This window comes from Pundamilia nyererei, unplaced genomic scaffold (genome assembly GCF_000239375.1).
Source record: "Pundamilia nyererei isolate P.nyererei 1_Seehausen unplaced genomic scaffold, PunNye1.0 scaffold00202, whole genome shotgun sequence".
NCBI lineage: Eukaryota > Metazoa > Chordata > Actinopteri > Cichliformes > Cichlidae > Pundamilia > Pundamilia nyererei.
This window is the reverse complement of record NW_005187603.1, coordinates 663,771-679,941: the sequence shown is the minus strand read 5'-3', so window position 1 is coordinate 679,941 and position 16,171 is coordinate 663,771. Positions and strand designations below refer to the sequence as shown.

The 16,171-nt window shown below is 46.1% G+C and overlaps 1 protein-coding gene and 1 non-coding gene across 2 annotated transcripts in view; one reads left to right on the top strand and one right to left on the bottom strand.

Annotated features, from left to right (window-relative positions):
- The window catches only part of doc2a (double C2-like domains, alpha), a 67,624-nt gene that overhangs the window by 43,047 nt on the left and 8,406 nt on the right, over positions 1–16,171 (top strand). The window contains exons 6-7 of the mRNA XM_005747697.2: positions 1,353–1,479; positions 2,380–2,439. Of these exons, the coding sequence (XP_005747754.1) occupies positions 1,353–1,479; positions 2,380–2,439 (187 nt within the window). The remainder of the gene's footprint in view (positions 1–1,352; positions 1,480–2,379; positions 2,440–16,171) is intronic.
- On the bottom strand, positions 15,184–15,277 carry trnai-uau (transfer RNA isoleucine (anticodon UAU)). The gene is made up of 2 exons: positions 15,240–15,277; positions 15,184–15,219 (listed from the first exon to the last, which is right to left on the bottom strand). It is a non-coding gene; the product is annotated as a tRNA-Ile (tRNA).

Here is a 16,171-nt window from a genome sequence, read left to right as displayed (position 1 = left end):
ATGAGGAGGAGCGTGTCGGGAGTCGGCAGCTTCGTTTGATCTGACATTTTGCTTTTTCACTGGCAGCTTCTGCAGTTTGATCGCGATCACACTCGCGACCTTTTTCAGAGCTGTCAAGTGCTCGTCAGCAGCAGCGGGAGGAGGAAGAGGAGGAGGGTTTCCTCTCCTACGCCTGCTGCTGACGGAGGTTATGCATCAGGGCGTGAGGAGAAGCGTGAATCACTGTCAGAAATCCCAGAGGAAGCGCGGGAATAATGATATTCTGAACTAGTTCCAGTCTAACGTTGAGCCCGAGGAGGTCGACTCTCCCTCTGCCTCCTGCTCGTGTCCAGATTTCTCCCACTGAATAAAGTATGAGATGCAAACACGGCCACGCGGCGGAAACTGAAACGCTCTAAAGATGATCATTAATCTCACTCTGAAAAGCAAAAGAAGAATAAAGCTGTTTTTGATTCGGCGTGCGGGCGGAGGTTCATCTTGAACTCGGTTATGTCGTCGGTTTCTTAGAGGTGCATCTGTGTGTTTCCTGTGTCTGTGAAGTACTTTGTGAGCTTGTGTTTAAAAGTTCTCATTGAGAAAAAAAGGTTGTTTTGAGCTTCAGACCTTTATGTACTTCCTTATTTTATTCCTCCTGTTTCCTGTTCCTCTCATGTTTCTTTTCAGCTTCCTCCTTTGATTCCTTTGTAATCTCCTCCTCTCCTTTCTTATTTCCTCTTCTGTTTTCAGTCTTTTTTCTTGTTCTATTTCTTCTGTTTCCCAATTGCTTTGCTGTTTCCTCTTTCGTTTCCTGTCTCCTTTCCCATTTTCATCTCCTTGCCAGGTCTTTTGTCTTCTTACACATTTCTGTTCCTTCTCTGGTCTTAGTTTCCTGATTCCTTATCACTGTCCTATCCCTTTCTGTGTTTCCATTCCTATTTCCTCTTCTGCTTCTTCCCCTGTTTCCTCACTAGTCTCCTTTGCCATTCCCTCTCCTGTTTCCTCTTCTGTTTCATCTCTTTTGTCCTCTCTTGTTTCCTTTGCTGTTTCCTTATCCCATTCATTTTTCCTTTTCCTTCTGATTTGTTTCCTGCTTCCTTTCCTTCATTTGTTTTCTGATCCCTTTCCTGTCTGCTCTACTGTTTCATGCAATCTTTACTATATTCCTAATACATCTGCAGTTTCATCTCCTGTCTCCTAAATTCATTTTGTTTGTTTCCTCTGCTATGTCCTGGTTCCTTTCCTGCCTCTGGTGCTCTTTCACAGTCCTCTCCTGTTTATTTCATTTCAACAGTAGTTCTTTGTTTTTTTGTACTTTTTCCTCTTTCCTCTCCTTCCCTCCCCTCCTGACTCCTTTGCTTCCTCTCCTTGTTCAGGTTGTCCGTGTGTGACGAGGACAAGTTGACTCATAATGAGTTAATCGGGGAGTCCCGAGTCCCTCTGAAGCGCGTGAAACCCGACCAGACGAAACATTTCCACACCTGCCTGGAGCATCCGCCACCGGTAGGACACGCGCACACGCACGCGCTGGAAAAAGACTTTAATATGAAAATGTTATTACACGTTTCCTAAAAGCTATAAAAAGATAAAATTTTGTGACTTTCAGAAACTGTCAAGAATTTTGGATCCCGTTGGGTTTATTTTCAAAAATTGTTCCTCGGTTGACGTTTGTGTTGCAGTCACACTAACAAAAACTGCAGCATGATGATGAACTTGTAGAGCTTTAAGTGTTTGATCTGAAGATGGAGACCCCGTCTGTGGTCACTTCCAATCAGGTCCTGCAGACTGAGTCAGTGTGCAGCTGAGTGGGATCAGGTCCACAGTACACTCTGTGATAACACGACGATTAACGGTGATAAACTGGGAGACATCGCAAATCTGTTGCCATCTACATACACAAACACTGATGGCAACGTAACTGCAGGACGACACAGATGCTCAGCTACCTTGGTCACAACCAGAGGATCTAAAGAGATGTTGGTGACAAGTTGCTGTCATCAGCAGACTGACTGCAACATAAACATGGAATTTGTGCAATTGGTTACCCAACGTGAAAAAATTCAGCGTAATGCAATAAAATCACCAGGCAACGAATGACGTCTCCTTGTGACGAGGAGGTTACGGTCCTGGTGCACCTTCATGTGATTCACTGTAAAGATGGAATCCAGACTTTAAACAGGTTTTACAAAGAGAAAGAATCTGCTGCAGTTCCACTAACGTCCAGCAGGCTCCAGCAGTGAGTCAGTCCCCATAGACTCCCATGTTCAAACGTTACAGCAGAAAGAAACACGTTTACAGCCTGATACAGACTTCCATCTGCTATATACAGTCTATGATACGATGAAGCATCAAAAGTCATCCTCACTGTTTCCTCTCTCTGCTCTATTCTCGTCTCGCCCTCAGCTTCCCTCTCCGACTGCCATGGGTGAAGCCCTGAGAGGAATTTCCTGCTACTTACGAGAGGTAAAGCTTCAACTTTCCATCTGCCCAGTTTGAAGTGCAGGTCTCACAGCAGACTCAAAGTCATGTGATCACCACAGTCATCAGCTTTGTGAGGTGATCACATGACCAAAGTACTAATGCTAAACACGCTGTGCTGTGCAAACTCTTCATTCTTGTACAGCAGTGGGAGGCGTGCAGTAATGAATTATCACTCAGCATCATCCGGCTGTGCTGTCTGTCTAAAACGAGCGCTCCTGCCTTTTTGAAGTATTTATATGATGTTTTCTAAACGCGTGGCTGCAGATGCCTGTGCTCTGACAGGGAGTGTTTGATCTCTGGAGTTCCTTGTTGGCGTCCTGTGGTGCTGCTGAACACTCATTAGGACCTTACACTGACGCTCGCTCAGCAGAAACTGGTCCTTCTGTGGTGAGCTTAATCAAACGGACTTGTTTGGCGATGATTTTTACACAAACTGGACCTCTCTGCAAAACTCAGCTGAGAGTATGTGTAATGCTTTAATGCTCTGGGTGAGTACAGCGTAAATCAATCAGTTCTTTGATCCCAGCTTTAGGCCCTCTGGGGGGACGGGGTCTGGGGGGACGGGGTCTGGGGGGACGGGGCCTGTTTCAGTGGAAACTGAAATGACACTGTGCACAGTGTGTTGTGTTCTGGCTTTGATGAGTGGACCTGATCACACAAACTCATGACACATCCAGTTTCACCGTCTGAAGCTACATAGGGGATGTCCAAGTTCATGGGCTGCTTCCTCCTGAGGCCGATTACGTCATGGCGACACAACGAAGGCTGCCCTAATTCGTAGACTCCTCCAAATGCATCCTCCTTTTCCCCGAATTTGAAGGATGGGTTGGGTGTGTTCTTCGTGGCCCACCATATCTCAGAATTCATAGCGCGGCCCAGCCAATTCCAGTTTCCAACAGTGGCCGAGACAGCGGTGACGCAGATCTGAAGGCTCGACCGTCCCATTTCACAGCCGCTCACTTCCGGCCGACCCGACCTTCTGAGGACCCGGCCCACATAGACCCCGAAGGCCGGGTCCTCAGGAGGATGCAGCCCATGAAATTGGACACGACCGTAGAGCAGGTGAGCAGGGCAGGAAGTCAACCACAGGAACAGCAGAGAGAATCATATCAGTTTTCAAAATAAAAGACCCAGGAGCAAAAACAGAAACAGACTCAGAGTGGGTGTAGTTCAGAGGTCAAACCTACAGAAAGGATTTGTTGTTATGGAGCGTATCCCAGCAGTCAAAGCACTGAGACAGCTTCAATCCACAGTCTCAACAGACAAAAGCAGTATCCAGTGGATCTACTTTCTGCTAAAGAAATAATCCCACCAGTGAGAAATCCCAGTTTAAGCCCAGATTACACCTCATTCCTGCTGTTACTGGTTGCACAGGATTATTAGTTAGAGCTGTCGGTGCATCGGATCTCTGAAAGACGACTTCGGCTGTTCCCGTCCTGACGAGACGGTTGTCATGGGGAATAAGTCTCCAGAGCTCGACCTTCCTGAATAAATCCAGCGTGTTGAGTCGAATATGAGTCATGCTCTGAAACGCTGATAACAGGAGAGGTCGGAGGAATTAATGCTCTAATTAACCCTGTTTCTGTGTTTAGACCAGTGTGTTTCTTGAAGTCGAGGACGCTGCAGAGTGCTGACTCTCTCTAAGCTGTCAGGGCTCCTCGTCTTTATTCATCAGAACCCAGAGAGCTGCGAAGGAAGCATAATCTGCATGATGAGGAGCTGAGCGAGGAAGCTGAGAGAGTGTGTCTCTGTCTTTAAGTGATATTTGCTGTGAAGTGGATTCAAAACATTTATAGAGGAGAGGCTCTTTGGATTCCCCTCCGACATCATCAAGCTCTATGAGAAGCTCCTCAGGAGGAGGCGGTTAAACATTTCCCTGCAGGGCTGTTTTCACATGTTGATGCTAATGAGAGGCGTTTTAATTGATGAGTTTATTTTCAGCAAAATATTAAAATTAGATAAAAGTTCCCAGATGAAGGGAAAATAAAACCTGAGATATAAAACAGAAACATGAAAGGCTCATCAGAGCAGGCCCTCTTCAAACCCCAAATATTTACCCCTCACTTCCTCCTTTGTCTGAACCTAGCTGTTTAAGCTCCTCCCTCTCTAAGCCAACTTTCCTCTGATTGGCTGCTGCTCACAAACAACAAAACCTTCTGCTACTACAACCACGACCCAAAGTACTGCAGAAACTCACCGCTGGATCCAAAGATTCAAGACAAAAAGATCATTTATCACATTTTACGCACACAAAGCTACAAGCATGCGTTTGGTCTTCCTCAGACGGGAAGTCCAAGGCCTCGAGTAACAACCCAGGTTGTCAGCTGATTGGTTTTTGACTCCTTCGGAGCCCCCGGGGGTTTTGCCGTGTCTCACATTTCGCTGCAGTTCATTTAGATTCAGCTCCACCTCATTCAGTCTCCCTAAAATAAATTGCCTGCCAATATCTTTTGAAAACAGGCAACTGCAAACTCGGTGTTCTCCACATCCTGCAGTGTACTGCAGACCTCGTTTTGGAGGAAGAAAATTCAAAGGCTGCTCCAAATGTTCTGATTATATCAGGAGCGAGTGTGGAAATGTAAAGTAACAGCTCCACGGGTGTGAAAACAAAACAAACCCAGGCTCTATTGATCTGTCTCCACCCGTCCTCTCAAAGTGCACGTCCAACCAAATCAACAGAAACAAAGTGCAGCGTGGCAGTAAGTTCAGTTTGAACAGTAAAAGGTGAAAGGTCGCCGTGTTAAGATCGTGGAGGCTACACATGTGGTTCACAGTCTACACCACACCTGGTGGCTCATTACCTGGACGGTGTCCCGTAATTAAAAAAACAAAAAACAGATGGTGAGAAACAAACAGCGCAGTTAGGACATCCAGGATTTGTGGGACGGGATGACCTGAGTTTGAGTAACCTGCAGGTCGCTGTTATCAGACCATGTGTGGCCGATTCGAGCTTGCGGACTTCACAGTGCACCTGCAGTGCAGTCTGATCATTAATGAACAGCTGTTAATTAGACTTTTCCCTGATCGTACCTGTGGGATCTCCGTAATGATGGAAATCAGTGTGTGACCGCGAGACGGGTCACATGATCACACAGCAGGTGAGCCTCTGCGATCCAGGTGTTGTCCAAGTGTTTTTCAGAGGACGAGCCCGGAGATGTTCTGGGTGTGTTGTTCTGAAGATATGAAGCACGAGTCGGCGAGAGGACACTGGGAGTCAATCAACACATCTACAGAAATAATGAGGACAACTGAGCTGCAGCTTTAACGCCATTAAAATACAAAACACAGCAGCTGGGCTGAGAGTCTTAACGATCGCTGTCACAGGAAGTGATTCACAGCACGGCGGGACCACAGGAAGTCGACCACACTGAGCAACTTCAAGCAACGACCGCAGAAATTAGCGATCTGTACTGGGAGGATGCAGTTGGTTGTCATATGACAGGGAGGTAAATTAATTAGATTGTTACCAAGGGAACCAAGAGCATGAAATGTCGACAAAGCACCAAGCGACTGACGAATCGCTTCCTGTTTGGACGCCAGGGCTCGGAGTGATGGGCCAGTGGAGGATGGGGCGCACCCTTGTGGTGAGGCTGATGATTTTCCAGTCGATCGACGTTCCTACACTCACGTTTGGGCCGGAGCGCCGGGTCGTGAGAGAACAACAGGGCTGCATCTGCCATAGCTTCTGTCTGTGGGGGGGCGCAGACATCTGGAGGAGAGCCTCCTTTGTGTTGCTGAGTGGATCAGGATGCTTCGCCTTGGAGGTTTTTCCAGCTGGGAGGAAAACTGCTGAACATGGAGACACAAAGCATCTTTGCGGTGAAATAGTCACAAAGCTGATTATCAGACATTAAATTTTGGTGATAGTGAGCATGAATACATAAATAAAGGAAAAGGAAAGGAAGTATGTTTCATGCCCTGAGGAAGCTGGGAGACGTTCATAGTTAATAACACTAAACCATAAGTGTTGTTGCCATTGCACATTGCGCTTCTTTGATGAAAAATCTAGGTTGTTTTATCAGGCTTATATTATATTATTTTGGTGAGTGTATGTGATGTGTTGGTTGTCTGTTTGTTTGTTTGTACGGACATACTGCAAATCAATTTCCTGTTAGGGACAATAAAGTTACCATTGACCATTGGTCACCATGGCAACCATGGAAGAAAACATCTAAAAGATGTTTTTGCAAACGTAACTCAGTTCAGTTCAACTTTATAAAGTATTAGTAGTGTAAGGTAATGTGTATGTGACCAAGTATGTGACCAAGTGGTTGGCGGGGTTACACAAAAAATAATAAAATGACAACGCCACCTATGGGAATTTCACCCACAGGAAATATATATTTAAGAAAAATAGATAAAAGCAAATAAAAGAGGCCGCAGAGATTCAAGGATGCACACCGAGGCAGGTTGGATCCAATATTAACAGCTTTATTTATAGTAAAAAAAAATAAAGAGTAAAATATTAGGAAAAAGAAATGTAGTGTTGTAGTTTACAGTGTCCTAAAGTTACAATAAAACAATCGTGGAACTGGGACTTACCAGTGGACCCAAAAGAAAATCACTACAGCCGGCACCCAGTGCTGTACAAAAGTGTGCAAACGACCCGACAATCAGACAACCTGTGAGCACTTGGCAAGAGTGGGAAGGAAAAACTCCCTGTTAATAATAACCCAGCAGTTATGATGCCTAACGTTAACCCAGCCACGTATTTTAAATGAATGAAGAATTAAAAAGGGAAGGTCTGTGACAGCACCTCTAACCTCCAAATATGGACATTTTTTTGTTTTCTGAACCTGGAAAATATTAAATTATTAATATTTAAACTTGTGATTATTTCATGAAGTGTGTGTTGTACATCAGGCACAGGAAATCCTCAGGGTCCTCCAGGGGAAGTGGAAAGTGTTTCCTTTACGATCGTAGTTGGACTAATTATTTGTCTCTCTGTTTCTGTCTCCTACATTTAAAACTTTAACTTTTTAAAAAACACTTTACATGATTCAGTCCATTTACTCCACTAACTGGAATATTCCCACGTGAATCTGAGGAAGTGTGTTGTTAGAGGTTTGATGTCTGCAGTAATTTATCTTGAGCAGAATTTCTGTGTTGGGTTCAGAGAATGAGAAACTCCGAGCCAGGAAACAATAAGAGCTCAAACTAATGAGAAAAATCTGAGACAGCACAGGACCGAAGACGGGACGGGAGCACCGAGACAGGACGCGCCGCCGGCGCCGCTGGAGATACGTGTCATCAAAGAACCCGAGGCTGTGCCAGAAGCAGCAGGCCGGAGAGTCTGCAGAAAAACGAGAGCTAATTCATCACCTGAGCTGAAAGTGACAGCGGGAGGGAAAAAGGCGACAGATGACGAGTTAAAACCCACCGAGAGGTCTGGATGGTCGGCGGGGAGCCCGCAGTGACTCGTGCTTTGTTCCTGAGTAGTCTGGAGACAAAGATGTCTTCCCCCCGCTGAGCTCATGATTCAGGACATAAATACAGAGCGTAACATCTTCAGACTCAGTCAGACTGAAAGAAACCTCTCTGGGTTTTAATATTTCAGTCAGGCACAGTTTAATTTCACCTTTCCTGTTGGTTACAGGGTCAGGCGCTCCGTGAAGCGAGGCACGTGTAAACACAACCTCTGCTGAACGCCCAGTTCGGTGTTTGTTTCTCCCACTTTCATGAGTTTATGCTCGCAGTTTAAAATGGAAGAAACTTGTTTTTTACACTAATCAGATGTTGTAGTGGTCTCCGACGGCTTCCTCCGACATCCAGCTGCAGAAGTTGGTGGTAGATCCTTGAAGTCGGGTGGTTCACGGGCAGATCCTTGGACTTCATCTGCTCATCCCCAAACGGTGACGGCAGACTGCTCCTTCTTGATCCTAGTTCAGCTGAAGGTTTCTTCCTGTTAAAAGGGAGTTTTTCCTTCCCACTGTCACCATAGTGCTGCTCATATGGGGTCATATGATTGTTGGGTTTTCTCTGTATCTGTTATTGTAGGGTCTACCTTACAATATAAAGCACCTGGAGGCGACTGTTGTGATTTGGCGCTTGTTCTAAAGTGTCCCATGGATGGGACTTGTGATCTGCTGTGGGACCGTGAGGCCACCAACTCTGAGCTGTGTTTAGCACGAGCAGGTGCAGTGCTAAGTTAGCAGCTAATCCTGCTAAACAGTGTGCATCCGCAGACTGAGAGCATGACAAAGACACACCTGTGGCTCAGTGACATCCAATCAAAATTCTAGAATTTCACTGCCCGCTAAAACTGGAGCTCAGCCTTATTGGACAGTTTGTTACTACAGTAACCTCACAGCAAACATATGATTGGTCATTAAAGATGCTCCAAAAAGCTCCAACAGCACAAACGCGGTCCAGAGGTCCAGTTCAGGTGAAGCTAGCAGACAGCTACACCTGTGTCTCCATCCACCTGTCAGTCAGAGGCCACGCCCCTAATAATGCTAGCTTTAAACATGTGAGTTATAAAAAAAAACATGTTACTGTTGAAAAGTTTTAACAGGAGAGTCTATAGGGACTGACTCACTGCTGCCTCTGCTGGACATCAGAGGAACTGCAGCTTTGTTTCGTCTGTCTGTACCTCAGGCCTCGGATTCGTACTCACATCACAGTTAAAACAACATGAATCCCAGCTGCTGTGCTCTGAGGTGGAAGCCAAGGGGCAGATTTTGGTGCTGAAATATTGCCCTAACAAACACTTTGACAACTGATTGTTTTTTCAGACACATTCGTGGCCCGTGTGTGAAATGTAGGGAGTGTGACCTCATCACAGCCCACTCCTCCTGCTCGGAGGATTTCAGATCCTGACGTGTCTCTCACAGATTCCCGGGAGGTCACTGATCCAGGATCAGCAGCAAAGACGAGTCAGTGCATCCTTTACAATCATTTAAAAGCAAAACCATCTATGAAGATGTGACAATAAACATTTTATATTACACTACACTTTTATTTACACACGAGGAGAACTGGCTCATGTGGCGTCGCAGACTCGGTGCAGATGTGTGTTTAGTTTTCCGGTTTGGACTCTGGAATCGTCCACAGACCTTCCTGATCCGGCCATCGGGCTGATGTCCACGTGATGTGTTCTCCTGTGCTGAGCCCAGTCTGTCTGCCGTGGTCTGAGGAGCAAACTCAAGCAGAGTGATGTCACACAGGGAACTTGGTGACAGGCTTTAAGCTGAGAGCATTTTCATATTAAAATGAGGTGTTATCCACCTCACAGGTGATTTATGTTTGGGCCTCAGCGGTTCAGGCGCTCGGGGCTCTGAGTCTATTTTCAGAGGTTCATTTCTGCTCTCTGTGATGCGCTCTTCATCACTCCTCTCCATGTGGGCAGATAAAGTTGGCAGAGCGGAGTGAAACCCATTATCTGAATTAGTCCTCATTATACGCTCTCTGACTGAGATCATTTCCAGTGAATTAAACCATCATGAGTTGAAACTACTTCTCATTTTCTCTTGGATGAGTCCTTCAGGACCTCTGGGCGTCTCCGAGCCGCAGGTTTGAAACGCGATGCCCTCCCACCGACCCCAGGGACCCTCGGGACCTCGTGTTATAAGTCTGTCGCGACGGTCAGTAAACTGTACCTGCACATGTCCGAGGGGATGGCCGTGTGCTCTGATCGCTAATAATGGCACCGAGTGTCATGTACAGCTTCAGATATTACAGTAATGTGCAAAAGAAGCGAGTCACCTCATCTCACAGGAGATGTGTGTGATCGTACCTGGAAATCCAGAGGTTGTACAGTTCTTCGAAGTCAACATTTAGTATTAAAGTTTTGGGAATCACTTTACCACCATTTAATGTCAGACTGTGTCATCTCTGGCATTTTTCATAGATTCAGGTAAAGAAAAAGGCAGCAGTGATGTGTTCTGGTGACGGGCGGCTGGCAACAAAGAGCCTAAAGATACGATCAAAAATGATTTAAATAAAATGTGATGATCCATCAGAAATGACCAGAACGAGGTCTCAGTGCTAATAATAACAACAAGCGACACGTGAGGGGTCCTGACAGTGACACAAGAAACCTGAAATATGAACCTGTAAACCTGCATCTGTGATCATGTGACGTCGTGCAGCACACGGGGAAACGAGACAACGTTCCTCCAAGACGACGGTGCTACATATGACAAAAACCCCAAAAGAAAGACACAACAGTGCAACAGAAAAGTGCAACAATCACTGTGTGTTGTGCAAAAAGTACCTTGATGTATGAGCACAGAGCTGATTGATCCTAATCCATCTACAGTGTTGGGAAGGTTACTTTTAAAATGTATTCCATTACAGATTACATGCCCTAAAATGTATTCTGTAACGTATTCCGTTACATTACTCAATGACAGTAACGTATTCTGAATACTTTGGATTACTTAATATATTATCATGCTTTTTACAACAACGTGAATGTACTATTGCTGTGATTTATTACTATTACTGAAGGTCCGCGACTCCGAACTGTAGTAAAGGGACCTCTGACTAATACGGCGGGGTCCCTGTCGGCTCGTAGCCGAAAAATAGCTCTACTTTGTTGTCTGGGTCAACTTTTCTTGCGAGAGACAGAGAGAGGCGTTGAAAGGCTGCTCCAACGGAACTTATTGTTTTCAGAGGAAAACACGAACACAGTGTACAGTCGAGTCTTAATAGCTTACTTTCAACTGGGCTCGTCAGGCTCTCTTCTTGGCTGCAGTGGTTATTATTATATTTACATGCTTCCAGCTCCCGTTTTTGCTCGATGACTGCTCGTACCTTTCCACTCCCCTTTTTCTCCCTCCTCGCTCACAGACACATAACGTGTATGGCAGTGCATTCTCCCTGCAGCACGGACTACACTGAACATGATGCTACATTCTTTAGAGCTATGCTTGTAGCATTCTGCCTGTTAGCTTAGCACAACAACAACAACAACGAAAAGGCGCTCTCTCACCCAGGAAACACACAGTCGCAGAGAGAGAGAGAGCGTCGCCCTGTAACCATGGCAACCGTAACGCTGCCGCCTGGAACAACAGAACGTAGCTGTCAAACAAACCCAAACAGTCCTGACCCGCGACAATATGAAACAGGAAAGTACCGCAGTGTAATCCATTTATTCCAACAAAGTAACTGTATTCTGAATACCACCTTTTTAAACGGTAACTGTAACGGAATACAGTTACTCATATTTTGTATTCTAAATACGTAACGGCGGTACATGTATTCCGTTACTCCCCAACACTGTATACAGATTAGGTATATAAATCCCTGATTCTCACTTGTTGCTAATCGTCCTGCTGGTTAACGCTGACGCGTTGAACCTTCACTTCCTGTTCTGATTTTCTGGATGTTTCCCGTCTGTGACGTTTAAAAACAAGGTGGAGGGGCTGCTGTCTTTGGGTGATTAAAGAAACATGTATTCAGAGCCGTGTCTTCGTTTGAAAGAAATAAGCTTTGGCGTCGAGTCGAACTCTTTTACAGATTAGATTTACGCGGCGTGGACGACGCAGGCTCAGCTCGCTGCTGCTGTTGTTTTTTATTTGTTTAAAGGGCTGCGAGCTCATTAGCCGCCTGCGCCCGCCTCTGCGGTTGTACAGGTGTTTTCACAAAGACAGACGCTCGGGGGTGTTTTACTGTTGCTGTTTTCAGCCAATTGGCCTCAGCGCGGAGACAAACAGATCTTTACCTAATGACTCACCTTCAGTCTAAAAATCCAACCCAGACACACACAGCTGCTCGGAGTCTCTCCGGGGATTAGAGGAGCTCCTTCTCCGGGCTCATTTTCCACGTTTTCTCTGTGGAAATGAAGTAATTTGATTGATTAGCAGTGCAATTAAAAGGCTGAGTGTTTTCCCTTTTAGAGGCTTACACAAAAAGTCCAATTAAACTAATTATAGCGACACAGAATATGTATAATTACATCCCTCAGCTCAAAAAAGACATCAGTATTTATTACACATCATAATGTGTTGCAGTTAATGTTTGCTCTGCCATTAATAGTTATTATTTTTTATGTGGACGGCTGGATGAAGATGGTTTCAATTCCCCCTGCAGCTGTAAAACAGGAGTTGGGGCTGCAGAGCCTCATGACTTTGGCTTTGTAGTTTTGGCGTCTTCAGCCATGCAGACAAACTGGTTTGATTAATCCAGTTAATCCAGCTAAATGTACTCACAGCTTAATATATGATGACGAGAGACGGAGAAAGCATCAGTTTATGTTACAGTGCATTCACATTTCCAACAAATCTGTGAAAAACACAGAATGAGTTGATGTTGGCGACCTCGTCTCACAGTCAAAGACAGACGCAGTGGCCGTGACATCACTCGCTGGTCACTGATGCCCTGCTGTGAAACCTTGATGTGCAGCTCTGTGATGTGACTCGGAGGAGCGCCTCATTTTCAGGCTCATTGGAGTCATTGGACCTGAGCACGCAGTGTCACACCTCAGGTTTTTGAAACACAGCATGACGGAGCTGAAATAAACTTTAAGTTTTTATTCAGTGTGACCAGAAACAAGCGACTGGGCAGATAAACCCAGCAGGTATACAGAGGTCAGAGGTTCTATCGGGTAGGAAGTCTTTCATCGCCAACTGGTGGCAAACGTTTCCTGAAGGCAGCAAACAGCAACCTTAAGGGAACGTTCCCTAAAGGCTCCCTAAATGTTGCATTTCCAACTGTTCCCTGAAGGTTGTTTCTGTAGGATCTCTAAGGGAACTCTAAGGAGCCTTCAGGGAACGTTCCCTAAAGCTTTGCAACCAAGCAGCTGCTCTCTTATGGACATTTTAGGCTCTCGTTGCCTAGGTTACACTCTAATGTATTCATGGTAGCTCTTTCACTCGCGCCGCTGAAATCTGAGAAATGTTTATCAGAGTCCCGCCACTTCCTGTCACAAGCGTTTTTTTGCTGATGTCACTGAATGTCGTTTGCTTTCTGCGGTCTCGGGTTATCAGGTCACTCCTGGTGTGTACGCAGCTTCAAGCACCACACTGACTTCATGTTTCCGAGCCCCGAATCCTCGTCCATGTTTTTTCCGTCTGCGTTGCGTGACTGTGAGCTAGCTTTCAGCCGCATTACCAAAAGACAGCTCACTGAATCCTCTGTCAACATCTGTCAACATCAGTCCATAGTTTCCTTCCTGATGTGAACTCTGTGTTGATGCTGGGAGTAGAAGAAAGATGTCAAATCCTTTTTGGACTTAAGTGGAAAATTCACAGAGCCGTTCAGGTGGAGATCAGTCCACAGGCTGTTCGAGGCAGTCAAAAGCATTTAATACATGAAAAGTTGGGTGAAGCACAGTGAAGCACAGTGAAGCAGAGTTTGCAGCGTGATAAACCGTCTCTCAGGTGCTTTTGCTGCTTTTCAGTCTCATGGAAAACATCAAACAGCAGATTTTAAATCCTTTCCTGCTGCCGGTTTATCTGGATGACCCGTGCAGCTCAGACCTTTCCCTTTCAAAGTCGAGCGTGGAAGCTTCAGTCTGCACGCCGGCTGTACGTCACCCACTCACCTGGAACGTGAACCTCCGGTGTGATGACATTTCCTGCAGCAGAGGAGTCATTGAAGTGTGGATGGGAGTTTCACTTTGTAGACTCTGATTTCAGCTGGGAGTGTTTACAAAGTGCATCTCCCTCTGTTTGGTGGGCGGGAGAGATATCCTGCCAGGCCCTGCTGGTTCCCAGTAAAAGCCATCGATCTGCTCATTCCCGACCTGTTTTCCTTTTTTTAGCTGCAGCTCTTCGTGTCAAATGGTGGAAAGTGAGCTCGCTGGAGCTGAATACCAACTCAGACCGTAGGAGGCGGTTAGTACACGGCTTAAATAAAATCTCTGCCCTTTCATTTTCCCTTCACAGAGTTCCAAACTGAAGCTTTTGTCTTTTTAAAGCGCAGTGAAAGGTCGAAGTGTGAATTAGGCCAAGGTCCAGGTGATAAACTGTGAGCGCGCTCAGTAGGGCTGTAATGAGAACGGCGGGAGTGATGGAGTGAACCCGTGGCATCTGACGGAGACAGGAAAGCTCCCCCCGGGAGAAGGGCGAGGCAGAGACAGAGGATTAAACTATCGATCTTCGTACCTTCTGCTGTGCCGTGATCAGAGAGATCAAATCGAAGACCTGCTGTGAGACGAGTTTTAACGAACGCCATTGCTGTGGAGACGTGTCTGTTTGATCTCCTCCATCTGTGGGAACATTTTAAAGAAACAAAAATCTATTTGTTTCTTTAATATGAGAATCTTGGACTTACGTTTTAGTAAGGTTTCAGAAATGTGCAGTAATTTCAACCCTTTCAGGATAAAACTGTGGCCTCTGTAGAGGACAGCACGACTACAGGAGCAGGGATGAAGTGGAGGAGGGTCAGATGTTAGGAGGAGGAAGGTGAAAGTTCAGAGGAGGTGGATCTGTGGCAAAATAATTACACCTGAAGTCCTGCAGAGGGAACCATCTGCATCCTTGTTGCATACATCTTGGCCCACAGTCCAGAGCAGCCAGGGATCAAACCACCAACCTTTAAACCAGGGACGTCCAACTGCAGGCCTCAAAGGCCGGTGTCCTGCAGGTTTTAGACGTGTCCTTGATCCAACACAGCTGTTTTAAATGTCTTGAAGTTCTCCAGAAGCTGGTAATGAACTAATCATTAGATTCAGGTGTGTTGACCCAGGGTGAGATCTAAACCCTGCAGTTCCCCACCCCCGCACGGCCTCCTAAGACTCAGCCTTCTTCACCTCCTGGTTCAGGCTGAGAGTAAAACCTGTGCTCCAGGTGAGGCTCGAACTCACAACCTCAGCATCGCTCTGCTGAATACTGTCGTATAAGTACCGCGCGCTGACCGATTGCGCCACTGGAGCATCAGCTGTGCTGGGCTGACCTGAAACTGTCTGTCAGGCGATCATCTGATGGCGTTTGAGCCTCTGATGCTGTGGGACTGTGCATAACAATGTCTGAATAAGTCGAATTTTAATGCCACACTTTGGATAAAGCCCTTGGATTAAAGCTGCGTGTCTGCACTTCGATCACAGCTGATGGTTTAAAAGCTGCTGTGGCGAAGGACAGAGACAAAACTGCAATAATGCGTCAGCATTCAGAGCTCGTGGACCAAAGTGCTTCACAGCAGACAGACCTGACAGCGCTGCCTGTGCCCACTCCCACAGGTCACATGGGTATTGGACTCTGGATCACTGCCACTCTTTGCTTTCATTGACACACAGGGAACTGTGACAGATGTGAAATCCTCACCTGTCAGGCCAAAAACAGCATTCCTGCCTCACAGCGTGGCCTCTTCTGTGGAAATAATGAACAGAGCTCTTTGTAGACGCGGTCATTATAAATCTGCCAGCCTCACACTCAAAGAGAACACACAGGGCTTCCATGTCACAGCGACTCTCTGGTTCCCGGTTCAAGAGCATTCTCACCTGTGGGAGCCGGTCTGCAATATGAACTCTGAAACACCTGAAGCGAAACCATCAAAGCAGCTGAAGCAGGAGAAACTGAAGCTCCGAAGGGAAATTAATCCAAAGCTTCTGATGTTAGATTCACATCAGGCAACTTTCCTCAAGTCTTCAACTTCTTTCTGCAGCGAGAGTCCTGACAGGGACTAGAAAGAGAGAGCAGATTGCTCCTGTTTTGGCTTCCTGTTAAATCCAGAATTCAAAATCCTGCTGCTCACATACAAGGTCTTAAATAATCAGGCCCCATCTTATCTTAATGACCTTGTAGTACCATATCACCCTATTAGAGCACTT